At 42.0% G+C, this 15,281-nt stretch overlaps 1 protein-coding gene across 22 annotated transcripts in view; it reads right to left on the reverse strand.

The window, feature by feature from the left end:
* Positions 1-13,655, reverse strand: part of ClC-c (chloride channel protein 3) — a 165,057-nt gene extending 151,402 nt beyond the window's left edge. For 7 of the 22 annotated variants that reach the window (XM_069337220.1, XM_069337218.1, XM_069337213.1 and 4 more), the window contains exons 1-2: positions 13,502-13,655; positions 3,859-3,979 (exon numbers count right to left, since the gene is read on the reverse strand). In XM_069337220.1, coding sequence (XP_069193321.1) covers positions 3,859-3,954 — 96 coding nt within the window. In that variant the 5' untranslated portion in view covers positions 3,955-3,979; positions 13,502-13,655. The other 15 variants (XM_069337225.1, XM_069337226.1, XM_069337223.1 and 12 more) reach the window with 7 other exon arrangements.
* Positions 13,656-15,281: the final 1,626 nt, after the last annotated feature.

The following is a 15,281-nucleotide window of genomic DNA, read 5'->3' on the forward strand; positions in this document are numbered from 1 at the left end:
GGTGACTTGTGGAAGAAAACTCCAAGCCCCAAGGGCAGTACTTACAGGGCACTCAGGGAAGGGAACCCTAAGCACATGCAGCCCGAGTACCTGTGAATATTACTCCCAGATCACATGCCACTGTAAGAGCCGTACTGGACACAAGACACAGCACAACACAGAATCCGGAGCTGGAGCAACATGACCGAACCACAATCACATCAGCCAAGAACTGAAGGGTGGATCGCCGGTGCGGTGGGTCTGGGGCTCCCCCATCCCCCTCTTGTGGAGGGGAGAGCTGCACAGACATGCAGTGTGGCACGTGTGACGTCATGCACTTTTGCTCGTTTTCAATTGGGAAGTTCTGTCCACTCATTAGTCTTCTTTAGTTATTTTAACCAGAATGGGGGGTTTGTTTTGAGGCACTTACCTTTATGGGTGCCTGGCCTGGTCGATGGCAGACATAGAATGCTCCAAATCCCATGTGTATTTCTATAGACCATTGCTCCTCGTGACTCTCTGGGGGCCAGGTTCTGGCTTGTGGTTCCCGGTAGGCCTAGAACTCCATTCACACTGATGCCAAAGTTTAATGATATACACATCAGCCTGGATAGTTCCGGGGAATCGAAGTTCCCCCCAGAAAATAATTTAAATCAAGACTTGGCAAATGCATCATCTAAGACAGGTTTATCAACTCAATATAGCATCCAGTTCAAGAATACAGGTCATCCACTGTACAAGTAACAATTCCTTCTAGCTCGTCTACATACAAACAATAATGGTAAATAAATATTGACCTACACCACTAAGACATTCACTCACAAAATCAAGGAAATGTATATTAAGAATCCTATCCAACTAGCTCCAGGTACTTCTTTTTTTCAATGACACTCAACCTGACAAGTGAAGTGATGGTTGTCCTCGAGTATATTCACATAAATATCCACATCAGGATTGTGTCTAAAGCATGAGATGTGACTAATGAGTTGTATCAGGGATTTTACTGTTGAGAACGAAAATTGTCACTTTAAAACAATGATCGAACTATGTACAGCATCTGAAAAATACTCAGCGCCATGGAGTTGCAGTCCAAAGGGCCCAGGTTTGATACATGGCCATGGCAGAAACAAATGAAAAAACATTTTTCACCTGATGCCTCTTGTTCACCTAGCAGTAAATACCTGGGAGCTAGACAGCTGCTAGAGACTGCATCCTTGGGGATCTCTGTGTGTGAGAGAGAGAAATATATATAGGACAGTAGATATGTTAAAAGAAAATTCAGTTAGGAGTCAGTACATTAGACATCCGACTGTTAGAAAGATGGTGTCCAAGAGCTAGCATTTCAATCTTGCAGGCACAAATAGTAAATACCTCATTATTCACACTAGCTGAAGGAGACAAAGCAAATGTGACATCATTCCCCTCCATATATGAGAGTAACCCACAGCACCTATACCTACTCAGTGCTGGGCACGATAAAATGTCTACACAAGATATTCAGAACTTTGCAGAACTTTTACAATAAACACAGTCGATCATTTTATGTAATGTAACTTCCAAGTATGTTCAGATTCAGCATAATATGGGACTTTGCTAGTGTGGAAACTGGTCCGATAACTCTTCACTTGGAAGAGAAGAGTTACACGATGTGGACTGTGGGTGAGGAATGGGAAGGGTTACTTGATGGGGATCAGGAGGCATGGAGATGGGAAGGGTTACTTGATGGGGATCAGGAGGCATGGAGATGGGAAGGGTTACTTGATGGGGATCAGGAGGCATGGAGATGGGAAGGGTTACTTGATGGGGATCAGGAGGCATGGAGATGGGAAGGGTTACTTGATGGGATCAGGAGGCATGGAGATGGGAAGGGTTACTTGATGGGATCAGGAGGCATGGAGATGGGAAGGGTTACTTGATGGGGGTCAGGAGGCATGAAGATGGGAAGGATTAGTAGATAAAATCAGTGTGTGTGAAGATGGAAAGGGTTATGTGAAGGGGGAGTCAGTGGGAGGAAGTGTTACTTCATATGGTCAGTGGGAGGAAGTGTTACTTCATATGGTCAGTGGAAGTGTTACTTCATATGGTCAGTGGGAGGAAGTGTTACTTCATATGGTCAGTGGGAGCAAGTGTTACTTCATATGGTCAGTGGGAGGAAGTGTTACTTCATATGGTCAGTGGGAGGAAGTGTTACTTCATATGGTCAGTGGGAGGAAGTGTTACTTCATATGGTCAGTGGGAGGAAGTGTTACTTCATATGGTCAGTGAGAGCAAGTGTTACTTCATATGGTCAGTGGAAGTGTTACTTCATATGGTCAGTGGGAGGAAGTGTTACTTCATATGGTCAGTGGGAGGAAGTGTTACTTCATATGGTCAGTGAGAGCAAGTGTTACTTCATATGGTCAGTGGGAGGAAGTGTTACTTCATATGGTCAGTGGGAGCAAGTGGTACTTCATATGGTCAGTGAGAGCAAGTGTTACTTCATATGGTCAGTGGGAGGAAGTGTTACTTGACATGGTCAGTGGGAGCAAGTGTTACTTGACATGGTCAGTGGGAGGAAGTGTTACTTCATATGGTCAGTGGGAGCAAGTGGTACTTCATATGGTCAGTGAGAGCAAGTGTTACTTCATATGGTCAGTGGGAGGAAGTGTTACTTCATATGGTCAGTGGGAGGAAGTGTTACTTGACATGGTCAGTGGGAGGAAGTGTTAGCTGACATGGTCAGTGGAAGGGAAGGGTTGTGTGATATGGCTCGCAGGAAGAAATGGCTGCTTGCTCAGTGGGTTGACCAAAAGCATTAGTCAAGTTAGAATTGGACTGCTACCCTCTATTAGCTCTTAATATACAAGACTATGGAACTGTCACCTATTATATAATAACTGTGATAAGTCTTGACAAGACTAATTTACTCCATCAATATCGTATCATAAACATTTAAATTGCTGCAACTACAATAAATTTAACTTAGGCCAGAGAAAGCAAGACTAAGAGGCAAGTGTCAAACACACGAACACCAGGAGTGTAACCGTCTCACAATAATGCTGAGACCCTCGGAGCCACTCCAGGTCCTGCAGGAAGTCACACACTCCCGCCAACAATTTACACAATCATTACACATGCACAACCGAGATCTAGGGACTAGTGAAACAAAAGCTGTACTGGTGATTCTGTACATAATAAAACAGGACTGTACACAAGGGTGAAGCTGTTATTAAAGCAGATTATGCACAAAACTATACCAAGATTAGTGTAATTGACATGTCACAAGAATATACCAAGGTTAATCAGCAGAGTGGATAGTATACAAGTCAAAACCAAAGCTTAATTGCAGAGTAACAAGTACACAAGAACAATGCTGTTTATAGAGCACATTGCACACACAAATAAGGCTGTTAGGAGTACAGATTGTACACACAACTAAGGCTGTTAGTACAGAGTATTGCACACATGACTATGGGTATTAGTAGAGCAGACTGTACCCACAAGAAAAGCTAAAGAGCATACAAGAATAAAAGTGTTTTAGTGAGAGGAGGGAATTGTACACAAAAATACAACTCAATTAGTAGAGTGGACAGTATACAAAGCTAAGCAATTCCAAAGATCATTAAATGTTATTTGTTGTATGTTTAATACATAAACATTAATTAAGTGCTCCCTTCAGTATAGATATACAGTACTCCCCAGTATTACATCCCAAATCAGATGTACTATTAAAAATAGATTGAAACATACCTTTTCTGCAAATAAAGACAAGCACACAGTCCTGAGACTGGAATGAGATGAGCATCACACAAACAAGCGAGGATTGGTTACACACTACCATATCCTGCAACTCTTGCAGCTTATCAACTATGGCATCAGAGCAAAAAAGAGGCGACTCACAGTGGACTGTGATGGCTGGTTCAGGGCCTGATAATTAGGGTGTCGCATCAGTGGGTTGTTCATAATAGTATGACGATTCAGAGGCCTAGACTCCATTCCAGCGACACCTTGGAGTGGCAACCTGTCGGCAAGGTTTCAAAATCATAAGATGCATGTGATCTGTAGTGTGACAAGTGTTCTTAAAGTGCCATCCTACTGGAAGTACAATCATGTAAGAAAATGAATCTTAACACATTCAGTAAACCACCTACTACAACACAAAGATTTACAGTACTTTACACTCATTACTTTATACATCCTTAAAATGTATGTAATAGCCCCTACTCCAAAGAAATTACTGCATCAAATGTTTCCCTTCCTGCACTTACAGCACTGACCTCTGCAACGAGCAGGTAAACTAAGAAAACCCAATTACTGATAAAACTAATCACCAATCACCGGAATGACAACCAAGTGACCATTTTAATGTTATTGAAAACCGTTTCAACAATTAAATAGATAGAGCATGCCCCATCAGCACTGAAAGCTGCTTGCTATTATAAAAACCTGTCTCTTCTGTTCTATAAACCATTTAGGTATTCTCATAAACCAGCTCACTTTTGTACCCAACTCATGTCCCCCAAACATTTCATTATATGGTACTTTACAAGACTAAACTCGAGCACTTCTGCCACCAAGGAGTTATTTCCTGTACTCTACATCTTTCTCATTAAGAGAAGCACTGTTTTCTTTATCAAGCAACTTAATTATTGAATTATATAGGTGAGCAGAGCATAAGCATCAATAACATGCTGCACGGTGTACAGTGTTTAGGTTACCGCCATTATCATTTCAGTACAACATTCAACCTGTTCTCTTTATAGCACATCACATTTTGATGTACATTTACCTAAGGACAAAAACTGATGAACAAGAAATTGGTAGCAGCTTGCAAAACTGACATAATGTCCCATTTTCTGTTCGTGTGTCCTTTGGTTGGTTATGTTAAGGCACTTGACACTTTCGCTGGCCCTGCGGGGCACCCAAATTGCACCAGAAGGTAGGCCGAGCATTCCCAGTGACCACAACCCAATGTTAAACTCATTCACCCACAATGTTTATAAGTAATAATACATCATCAGGAACTCTCCGTGGTTTGGTTTTATGATGCATATTGTGGCATCAGGTAGGTAAAGTGTTAAGTACAACAGTTTCTTGACGTTGGGAACACTCATGAGAACGGGCTGCAGTATTACCGTATCTCACTTACAAAGGCATCCCCAGAAAAAAAACTAGACCATGAGAATCATACATTGGCATACACTGCCAAAAAGAAATTGCAACGTAACTTTATGTGAATGTTATTTGGTTGATTAGACAGAGTACAGTATAGTGGTTTTTCTATATTTATTTAGTACTGTATAGTCATGGTTACAGCAGTCGGTTTGTTAGCAATGTAGTAGTCGAGACAAAGCCTGGAGCAAGGCAGAGACCTGAGTGAGGCCAGGGAAAGAAAGCAGCACAGATGCAGGGTGTGTGTAGAGCATGGCCCCCTGAATGGGGGCAGAGTTGAGGAGCTTAGTGCGAGACGAGAGCATAGAAGCTCAATGCAGCTGGAGTCTGGCTATCTGAACTGTGTCGAGACTTAAGCATCTTGTTAGAGTAGGAACTGGACTCGTCAAGTGTTACATTGTCGTTTGTGGATGTTGAAGATATGCGATATCTCTCATGAGTCTTTACTGAACCACTTTTGGAGTTAGACTGATGATGATTCGCTGTCGACTACCTATATTACCAGTCCACACCTCCCCTGACCATCCTCTAGCAGGTTTGGGAAGGGGGTACTAACTGTACACATGGGAAGAGGTATTATTGTAATTAGTGGACTAAGTAGAATTAACAGACCCATCTCATTATGTGCACATAAGCTAATGAGAATTTAGAGCAAGTATATTACTGACATAATATACTTACTACAAAATGCTACTTGTGTAGTGGTGTGCTTCATATCAGAAACAAGTGTCCGGCATGTAATGTCACCTCACATAATTGCTTCAAGAAAGCACATTATGCTAAAACCTGTCAGTCTAAAACATCTGTGAGTACTACTGCTACAATGTACAATCCTACTCTTCTTGCTATTACAACTGCACTTCTGCAGAGCCTCTCACATGCAGCCATTGAAGTTTCAGTAAATGGACACAAACTGATGGCATTAATTTGTGTAGTTCAGATAGTTTCATAAGTGAAACCACTTCAAGGGAACTATATTTGATGGTGCATCCATTACTTAAAGAAGATCTCTATGGCAACAAAGTCATTAAGTACCAGTTCTGTGGGGTTTTCTAACGTAATTTTGGAGCTCAATGGCCAAACTTACCCATCTTCCAGTCTTGGGGTATAAAAAGACCTGCATTGTGACTTACTTTTGGGCCAAGACTTTCAAAAACAACACACAAGTATGACATTCAAGTATGGAGGACATAAACCAGAGCTCATAATCGCTAGCACTAATTCAGTCTGTGCACTCTCAGAAGCACATCTGTAAAATGTAAACAACGACATCTGTAAAATCAGCACCCACAATTAATGTTCTTATCTATTGTATAGGGTGTGGTACCATAAAGCCCGATACAGAAAGGATGTGCCCACTTCAAGAGTTACCACCACCTATGAACGTAGCAGCTCTGTGGAGGGCGCTGGGAATGTTCACTTATAATGCCATATGGATCCTCAATTTTTCATACACGATTCAACCTTAGGTAAAAGGTAAGACACTTCCACTGGGTGAAGCAGCCTTAATAGCATATGAAGTCTTTAAATAACAACTTCTGGATGCAACTCTAAAATACATCGATAAAGACCTGCCATTTGTGGTGGTGTGTAATGCCACAGAAATTTTTATTTCAGCAGTCTTGAACCAACATGGATGTCCAGTTACATTGATGTCTAGGACTCTACAGAGTAGTGAACCACAATATCCAATAGTAGAGAAAGAGGCTACTGCCATTATAGAGGCGGTGCATAAATGGAGTCATTTCCTTGCCAGTTGTCATTTTGTGCTGATTACTGACCAATGCTGTGTAGCATGCATGCTGGATAACAGAAGGTGAACCAAAGAATAACAAAATACAGGAATAAAGGTTGGAGCTGGCTTCCTTCTGCTATACCATACAACATTGCCTTGGTAAAGAAAATGTGTACAGGAATAAAGGTTGGAGCTGGCTTCCTTCTGCTATACCATACAACATTGCCTTGGTAAAGAAAATGTGCCCCCCCCCCCAACACCTTTACCTGAGCATTTTGCTGCTCAACATTCACAGCAATGACTCTGTTTTTTTATCAAAGTTTTTTTTACCTATGGAGCGACTCAGAATTGATTTTAATTCTGTATTCCATCTGGTAAATCGTTTATGTAGACAATGAACATTACCGGTGCAAGAACTGAACCCTGTGGTACTCTACTTGTGACATTTCTAGAGTCCAATACATTGCCTCTGATTACTGCCCTCATTTTTCAATGAGTTAGAAAAACTTTCCTCCATGTTAGAAGCTTACCTGTCCTCCCTCCAATATGTTCCAGTTTCCAAAACAACCTCTTATGTGGAACTCTGTCGAAAGCCTTTTTTAGATCCAGATAGATGCAGTCAACCCAACCATCTCTTTCCTGTAAGATCTCCATGGCTCGATCACAGAAACTGAGTAAATTCGTTACACAGGATCTTCCAGATCGAAAACCATACTGACTGTCTGATATTATATCATTTCTCTCCAGGTGTTCTACCCATTTAGATTTAATTATTTTTTCCAATATTTTGACTATTACACTTGTCAATGATACAGGTCTATAATTAAGAGGGGTCTTCCCTGCTTCCACTTTTGTAGATTGGAACTATGTTAGCCTTTTTCCACACATCAGCTACAACTCCTGTAAACAGAGATGCCTGAAAAATCAGTTGAAGAGGAATGCTGAGCTCAGGTGCACATTCTCTCAGAACCCATGGTGAAACTCCATCTGGACCAACTGCTTTGTTCTTATGTAGCTCCTTGAGCATTTTTTCCACTTCGTCTCTAGACACCTCTATGTGCTCTATGTTGTTCTCTGGAATTCTTATTGTATCTGGTTCCCTGAAGATTTCATTTTGTACAAACACACTTTGGAACTTTTCGTTTAATGTTTCACACATTTCCTTTTCATTTTCCGTGAATCTATTTCCCATTTTCAACCTCTGAATATTATCCTTCACCTGCAATTTGTTGTTTACGAATTTATAGAATAGACCTGGTTCTGTTTTACATTTGTCTGCAATCCCTTTTTCAAAATTTTTTTCTGCCTCTCTCCTCACTACCGTGTAGTTGTTTCTCGCATCTTTGTATCGCTGGTATGTTTGGGGGTTCGGCCTCTTCCTGTATTGATTCCATTTTTGTGTCTTTTGGTCTCTGGCCCTCTCGCACTTTCTGTTGAACCAATCCTGTTTCCTAGTTCTGTTTCTCTCTTTTGGTATAAATTTTTTTGTGCCTTTATCATATATTTCACAAAACCTGACATACATCTTTTTTTTTTTTTTTTTTTTTTTTTTTTTGAGATATATACAAGAGTTGTTACATTCATGTACAGCCACTAGTACGCGTAGCGTTTCGGGCAAGTCCTTAATCCTATGGTCCCTGGAATACGATCCCCTGCCGCGAAGAATCGTTTTTTCATCCAAGTACACATTTTACTGTTGCGTTAAACAGAGGCTACAGTTAAGGAATTGCGCCCAGTAAATCCTCCCCGGCCAGGATACGAACCCATGACATAGCGCTCGCGGAACGCCAGGCGAGTGTCTTACCACTACACCACGGAGACTGTAAGACTGCAGACAAATCTCATTCATTTCCTTGCCTAGCAACAACTCTGTCCAATTATACTCACTAAAAAATTTTCTAAGGTTGCCATAATGTCCTCTCCTAAAGTCAGGTTTTTCAATTGCATCGACCGTCATATTTTCTTCCAGATTATAACGCATTGCATACTTTATTCCCAAAAAGACATGGTCACTTTTACCCAAGGGAGGAAGGTACTGAATGTCAAATATTTCTTCCTCCTTCCTGGTAAATATCAAATCTAGCATGGAGGGAACGTCCCCTTCCCTCATCCTCGTAGCTTGTTTAACACTTTAGTCCGGGCATGACGCAGCATTGCGTCATCTGTTTACTCTCGGTAATCTCGGGGATGACGCAGCATTGCGTCATCCACTAAAATAATTGCCAAAAATCAGGTTTTTATCCAATTTTGGGGGGACTGTTTGGTAACTGTCAACAAGCCAAATGCAATCTATGACTACAATACAAACATGAAAGGTGTTGATCACTTTGACCAAATGATCAAATATTATCACTTCATAAGGAAAACTCACAAATGGACGAAGAAAATGACTATCTATTTTGTGCAAATGGCTATCTACAATGCTTATGTGATGTACAACTACTACACAAAAAATACTAAACTATAATGCTACATATACTAAAATACTAAATACTAAACATTTGTGGGCAGGAATTGGGAGTGTATCTGGAAGGCGTCTGGGCGCTCACTCGCGGTTAACGCGTGGCCCGTCTTCAACTCGTTGGCGGGTGGAGCGTGACCAGGTTTTTTTATTTTATATGCTAATGTTCCTCTAGAGAATTCTATTGCGGACCCATTGATACCAAAATGAAAGACCTAGGACGAAAATTGAGGTGACCAGAGTGAAAAGAGTGAACACATTTTATCGCTTTTGCGCGCTCCTGGGTAACTCGTTCGCACTTTCTCTGTTTGCTGCAGGTAATTAGCCAGGCTTTTGGAGTTTATATGCATTTAGTGCTGTAGAGAATTCTATTGCGAACAAAATGATACCAAATTTAATCTCGTAGGACGAGAATTAAGGTGACAAAGTTGAAGAGAGTATACACTTTTCAGAATTAACGCACGCTCCCGTGAAACCCTGGGACCCAAATCGCACAGTTGAGGGGTGGCGCGCGGGGTACGCCAAAGTGTTAACATGTTGATACAAGAATGTTTCCAGGATGAGGTCTACGAATTTACAGGTCCAGAAATCTTCTGTTTTAGCTTCACATGCTTCCCAGTCTATGGATTTCAAGTTGAAGTCGCCGACTATGAACAGTCGTGAACTATCGTTATCCGCTCTCGCTATGATCTCTCTCATTATTGTTATAAGACCTTCTCGTTTACTATCTAGCTCCTCCTTTGACCATGTGCTGCTTGGTGGTGGACTATATGCATTTATGATCATTAGTTTACCATCCTCATGGCAGATCTCTAGTGCTATTATGTCAACTTCTTGTGGATTGGAAGTCATTATTTCGTTCACCTTTAGGTGTTCTTTCGCCAGCACAGCAACGCCACCGCCTTTCCTAATTTTTCTGTGTGTAGTGTGTGTTGTGTTGGAACTGGTTGTGGTGCATGAAAGTGTTTGTGTACTCTGTCAAAGAATGGGAAAATTCTTTTCAATACTGTATTATAAATTGCAGATCTTGTGTGTTAGGAGTAACAACACGCATCATAACTACCGCATCAACAACACAACCATGCAGCAGATTGAAAAAGAAAAGGGCCTTGAAGTTATGCTCCACCAGTCATTCAAAGCTGCTAAGTAGAAACTGGGATAAATAAATAAATAAATAAATAAATAAATAAATATATATATATATATATATATATATATATATATATATATATATATATATATATATATATATATATATATATATATATATATATATATATATATATATATATATATATATATATATATATATATATATATATATATATATATATATATATATATATATATATATATATATATATATATATATATATATATATATATATATATATATATATATATATATATATATATATATATATATATATATATATATATATATATATATATATATATATATATATATATATATATATATATATATATATATATATATATATATATATATATATATATATATATATATATATATATATATATATATATATATATATATATATATATATATATATATATATAAACAGGACTAATCAAACAAGACTTTGATTTCAAGGAAAAGTAAGTGGTTATTTATAATTCTCAGATGTGTCCCCATCTGACTTACTATCCAAGCACACAGACCTCACCTTCAAACTGAATATAATTTAGTTAAAAAAAGAAAACAATTATTTTGACCCTTTTTTTCCTACAATGATTTGCATTATTTTGTCACTCATCTGTTTTATCTTTTTTTTCCTACAGTTCTAATTGGGAAAATTAATGATTTCTTCATACTGTATTTACAATTAATCATTATTGGACATAAATGGAGAACATAAAAAAATATTAACATTTACACACAAAATAAAAGGTCCTCCAAAGCTTGTAAATGAGTTAACATGCTTGTATGTTTATATTTGTTGCACAAACACCAACAAATTACAACATACAAAATAACAATGTAAAAATGAAAAAAAAAAAAGTTAATAGGTTTGATGTGAGTGTATGAGCACTTACAAACAGCATATATAAAGTGACTAGAGGTAATGTGGCTGGTGTGGATGAAATCTGACTGGTGGAGAGGTACAGTGGCTGGTGTAGGGGAGCTCTGGCTGGTGTAGGGGAGCTCTGGCTGGTGTAGGGGAGCTCTGGCTGGTGTGTGGAAACTCTAGCCGGTGTAGGGGAGCTCTGACTGGTGTAGGGGAGCTCTGGCTGGTGTGGGGAAACTCTGGCTGGTGTAGGGGAACTCTGGCTGGTGTAGGGGAGCTCTGGCTGGTGTAGGGGAGCTCTGGCTGATGTAGGGGAGCTCTGGCTGGTGTGGGGAAACTCTGGCTGGTGTGGGGAAACTCTGGCTGGTGTAGGGGAGCTCTGGCTGGTGTGGGGAAACTCTGGCTGGTGTAGGGGAGCTCTGGCTGGTGTAGGGGAGCTCTGGCTGGTGTAGGGGAGCTCTGGCTGGTGTAGGGGAGCTCTGGCTGGTGTAGGGGAGCTCTGGCTGGTGTAGGGGAGCTCTGGCTGGTGTAGGGGAGCTCTGGCTGGTGTAGGGGAGCTCTGGCTGGTGTGGGGGAGCTCTGGCTGGTGTGGGGAAACTCTAGCCGGTGTAGGGGAGCTCTGGCTGGTGTGGGGAAACTCTGGCTGGTGTAGGGGAACTCTGGTTGGTGTGGGGGGAGCTCTGGCCAGTGTAGGGGAGCTCTGGCTGGTGTAGGGGAGCTCTGGCTGGTGTAGGGGAGCTCTGGCTGGTGTGGGGGAGCTATGGTTGGTGTGGGGGAGCTATGGTTGGTGTGGGGGAGCTATGGTTGGTGTGGAGGAGCTATGGTTGGTGTGGGGGAGCTCTGGCCGGTGTAGGGGAGCTATGGTTGGTGTGGGGGAGCTCTGGCCGGTGTAGGGGAGCTATGGTTGGTGTGGGGGAGCTCTGGCCGGTGTAGGGGAGCTATGGTTGGTGTGGGGGAGCTCTGGCCGGTGTAGGGGAGCTCTGGTTGGTGTAGGGGAGCTCTGGCTGGTGTAGGGGAGCTATGGTTGGTGTGGGGCAGCTCTGGCTGGTGTAGGGGAGCTCTGGCTGGTGTGGGGAAACTCTGGCTGGTGTGGGGAAACTCTGGCTGGTGTAGGGGAGCTCTGGCTGGTGTGGGGAAACTCTGGCTGGTGTAGGGGAGCTCTGGCTGGTGTAGGGGAGCTCTGGCTGGTGTAGGGGAGCTCTGGCTGGTGTAGGGGAGCTCTGGCTGGTGTAGGGGAGCTCTGGCTGGTGTAGGGGAGCTCTGGCTGGTGTAGGGGAGCTCTGGCTGGTGTAGGGGAGCTCTGGCTGGTGTAGGGGAGCTCTGGCTGGTGTGGGGGAGCTCTGGCTGGTGTGGGGAAACTCTAGCCGGTGTAGGGGAGCTCTGGCTGGTGTGGGGAAACTCTGGCTGGTGTAGGGGAACTCTGGTTGGTGTGGGGGGAGCTCTGGCCAGTGTAGGGGAGCTCTGGCTGGTGTAGGGGAGCTCTGGCTGGTGTAGGGGAGCTCTGGCTGGTGTGGGGGAGCTATGGTTGGTGTGGGGGAGCTATGGTTGGTGTGGGGGAGCTATGGTTGGTGTGGAGGAGCTATGGTTGGTGTGGGGGAGCTCTGGCCGGTGTAGGGGAGCTATGGTTGGTGTGGGGGAGCTCTGGCCGGTGTAGGGGAGCTATGGTTGGTGTGGGGGAGCTCTGGCCGGTGTAGGGGAGCTATGGTTGGTGTGGGGGAGCTCTGGCCGGTGTAGGGGAGCTCTGGTTGGTGTAGGGGAGCTCTGGCTGGTGTAGGGGAGCTATGGTTGGTGTGGGGCAGCTCTGGCTGGTGTAGGGGAGCTCTGGCTGGTGTGGGTGGCTCACCCCACACAAAAAATGCCAATCTATAGGTCAGGGTGAAGAAAAAATATCCCGCAACTGTGGCCGGGAAGTGCCTCAAGGCCACGCCTCGCCCCACTGCACTAAACAATTACAACCTCGCCCCCAATAACATACAATGAACCCAAATAACACAATTAACAAGACTTTTAGTTGTCACACTCGTCCAATTAGGCACTGTCATTCCTCGCGCCCTATCTATCACTCTACATGCAAATATCCGCCCCCAACGCCCTTCAGGCACACTAAGGCAACCCTAACGTACATTTCCGTCTACCGTTCGTTACCATTTTAGTGAAAAAAGTTGAGGGAGAACGTAGTAAAGGTGAGGAAGAGGACAATATGTCTCGGCGGCTCAGGTGTGTGCTTCACTGTCCTCCGGAAGTGGTCATCCCTCTGCTCGCACCCTCCTCTCCTCCTCCTCACCCTCTTCCTCCCCGTTATTGCTATCCAAGTGCCGTTATTAACTCATTTTATTGGGATCTAGCTGATAATATTTATTGTTTGAGTTCGGGGTGTTTATTATGCTGCCGAGCAGGTTTTGTTCGGAAGAAGTTAGAGGTCGGGGAGCGGGAGCGAGACATTGCTGGAACATAACAAAGCACAGAAAACGGAGATGGTCGGGTCCCGCGAACAGAAAACGGCGCCGTCATGAGTCAGTTCCCCTCAGTCATGTGACAGGTGTAGCCACATTCCCTTCCCCTCTCCCCCTCCACACCTCCCCATCCACACCTACCCCCACACCTCCACACACCAACAGAATTTTTTTGTCTATAAATTTTGCAAGTATTTACCTCCTTAATAATTAAAATTTTCTTAGATTAAGGACCTGCCCGAAACGCTGCGCGTGCTAGTGGCTTTACAAGACTGTAATTACCATATTTGTATCCTCACATTCCTTATGTACATTCTTGTATATGCATAAATAAAATAAAATAAAAATAAAATAAGATGTGTGTCTATATATGTTTATTTACTTATTTATTTATTTGTTTATATACAAGAAGGTACATTGGGCTAGAGAGAATACATAGCATAGTATTTACAATCTTGTAAAGCCACTAAGCTTTAGTCAGTAGTGTTTTTTCCTGCCCGAAACGCTTTGCGTAATAGTGGCTTTAGGCATTGTATGTACTAGCTCTTATCTATAAAGCCAACAAACTTTGTAAAATCTCTTTATGTATGTACCTTTGCCTAAATAAAAATTATTATTATTATTATTATTATTATTATTACTAGTATGCGCAGCTTTTCGGGCAGGTCCTTAATCTAACAGATAATTTTAAGTAGGTAAATTCTATCAGAATTAATAAAATGATAACAGATACATTGCAAGAAAAAATGAGATGAGAGAGATTAGTAAGTATATTAAAGCACATTGGTATATTAAAGCTCTGATTGATTACATTGACAACTTGATTGGTAATTTAAACAAGATTAACAGACACCATACAGCAGATTGATAGCACATGTAAGAACAGCAATGATCACAATAGTAAAGATGTTCGGATTGGGTACATAAAGATTGGGAGATTGGGTAGCAATAGATACAGTGCAATTTTAAAGCAAAAGGTAAAAAACTATGCAGATAAAATTAGGTACTTTTTAGTTTTGTTTTTGAATGATGCAAAAGTTGGACAGTTTTTCAATTCATTAGGGAGTGAGTTCCATAGACTGGGTCCCTTTATTTGCATAGAGTGTTTACACAGATTAAGTTTGACTCTGGGGATATCAAAGAGATATTTATTTCTGGTGTGGTGATAATGGGTCCTATTACATCTGTCCAGGGAGAGTTTCAGAGCATGGTTTGCATTTAAGAACAGGGTTTTGTAAATGTAGTTGACACAAGAAAATTTATGGAGTGAGATTATGTTTGGCATGTTTAGGGAGTTAAACAAGGGGGCTGAGTGTTGCCTGAAAGCAGAATTTGTTATTATTCTGATAGCAGATTTTTGCTGGGTGATGATGGACTTGAGGTGGTTTGCAGTGGTTGAACCCCATGCACAGATACCATAATTAAGATAGGGATAGATTAGTGCATAATATAGAGAGATGAGAGCAGAGTTA

This window comes from Procambarus clarkii, chromosome 37 (genome assembly GCF_040958095.1).
Source record: "Procambarus clarkii isolate CNS0578487 chromosome 37, FALCON_Pclarkii_2.0, whole genome shotgun sequence".
NCBI lineage: Eukaryota > Metazoa > Arthropoda > Malacostraca > Decapoda > Cambaridae > Procambarus > Procambarus clarkii.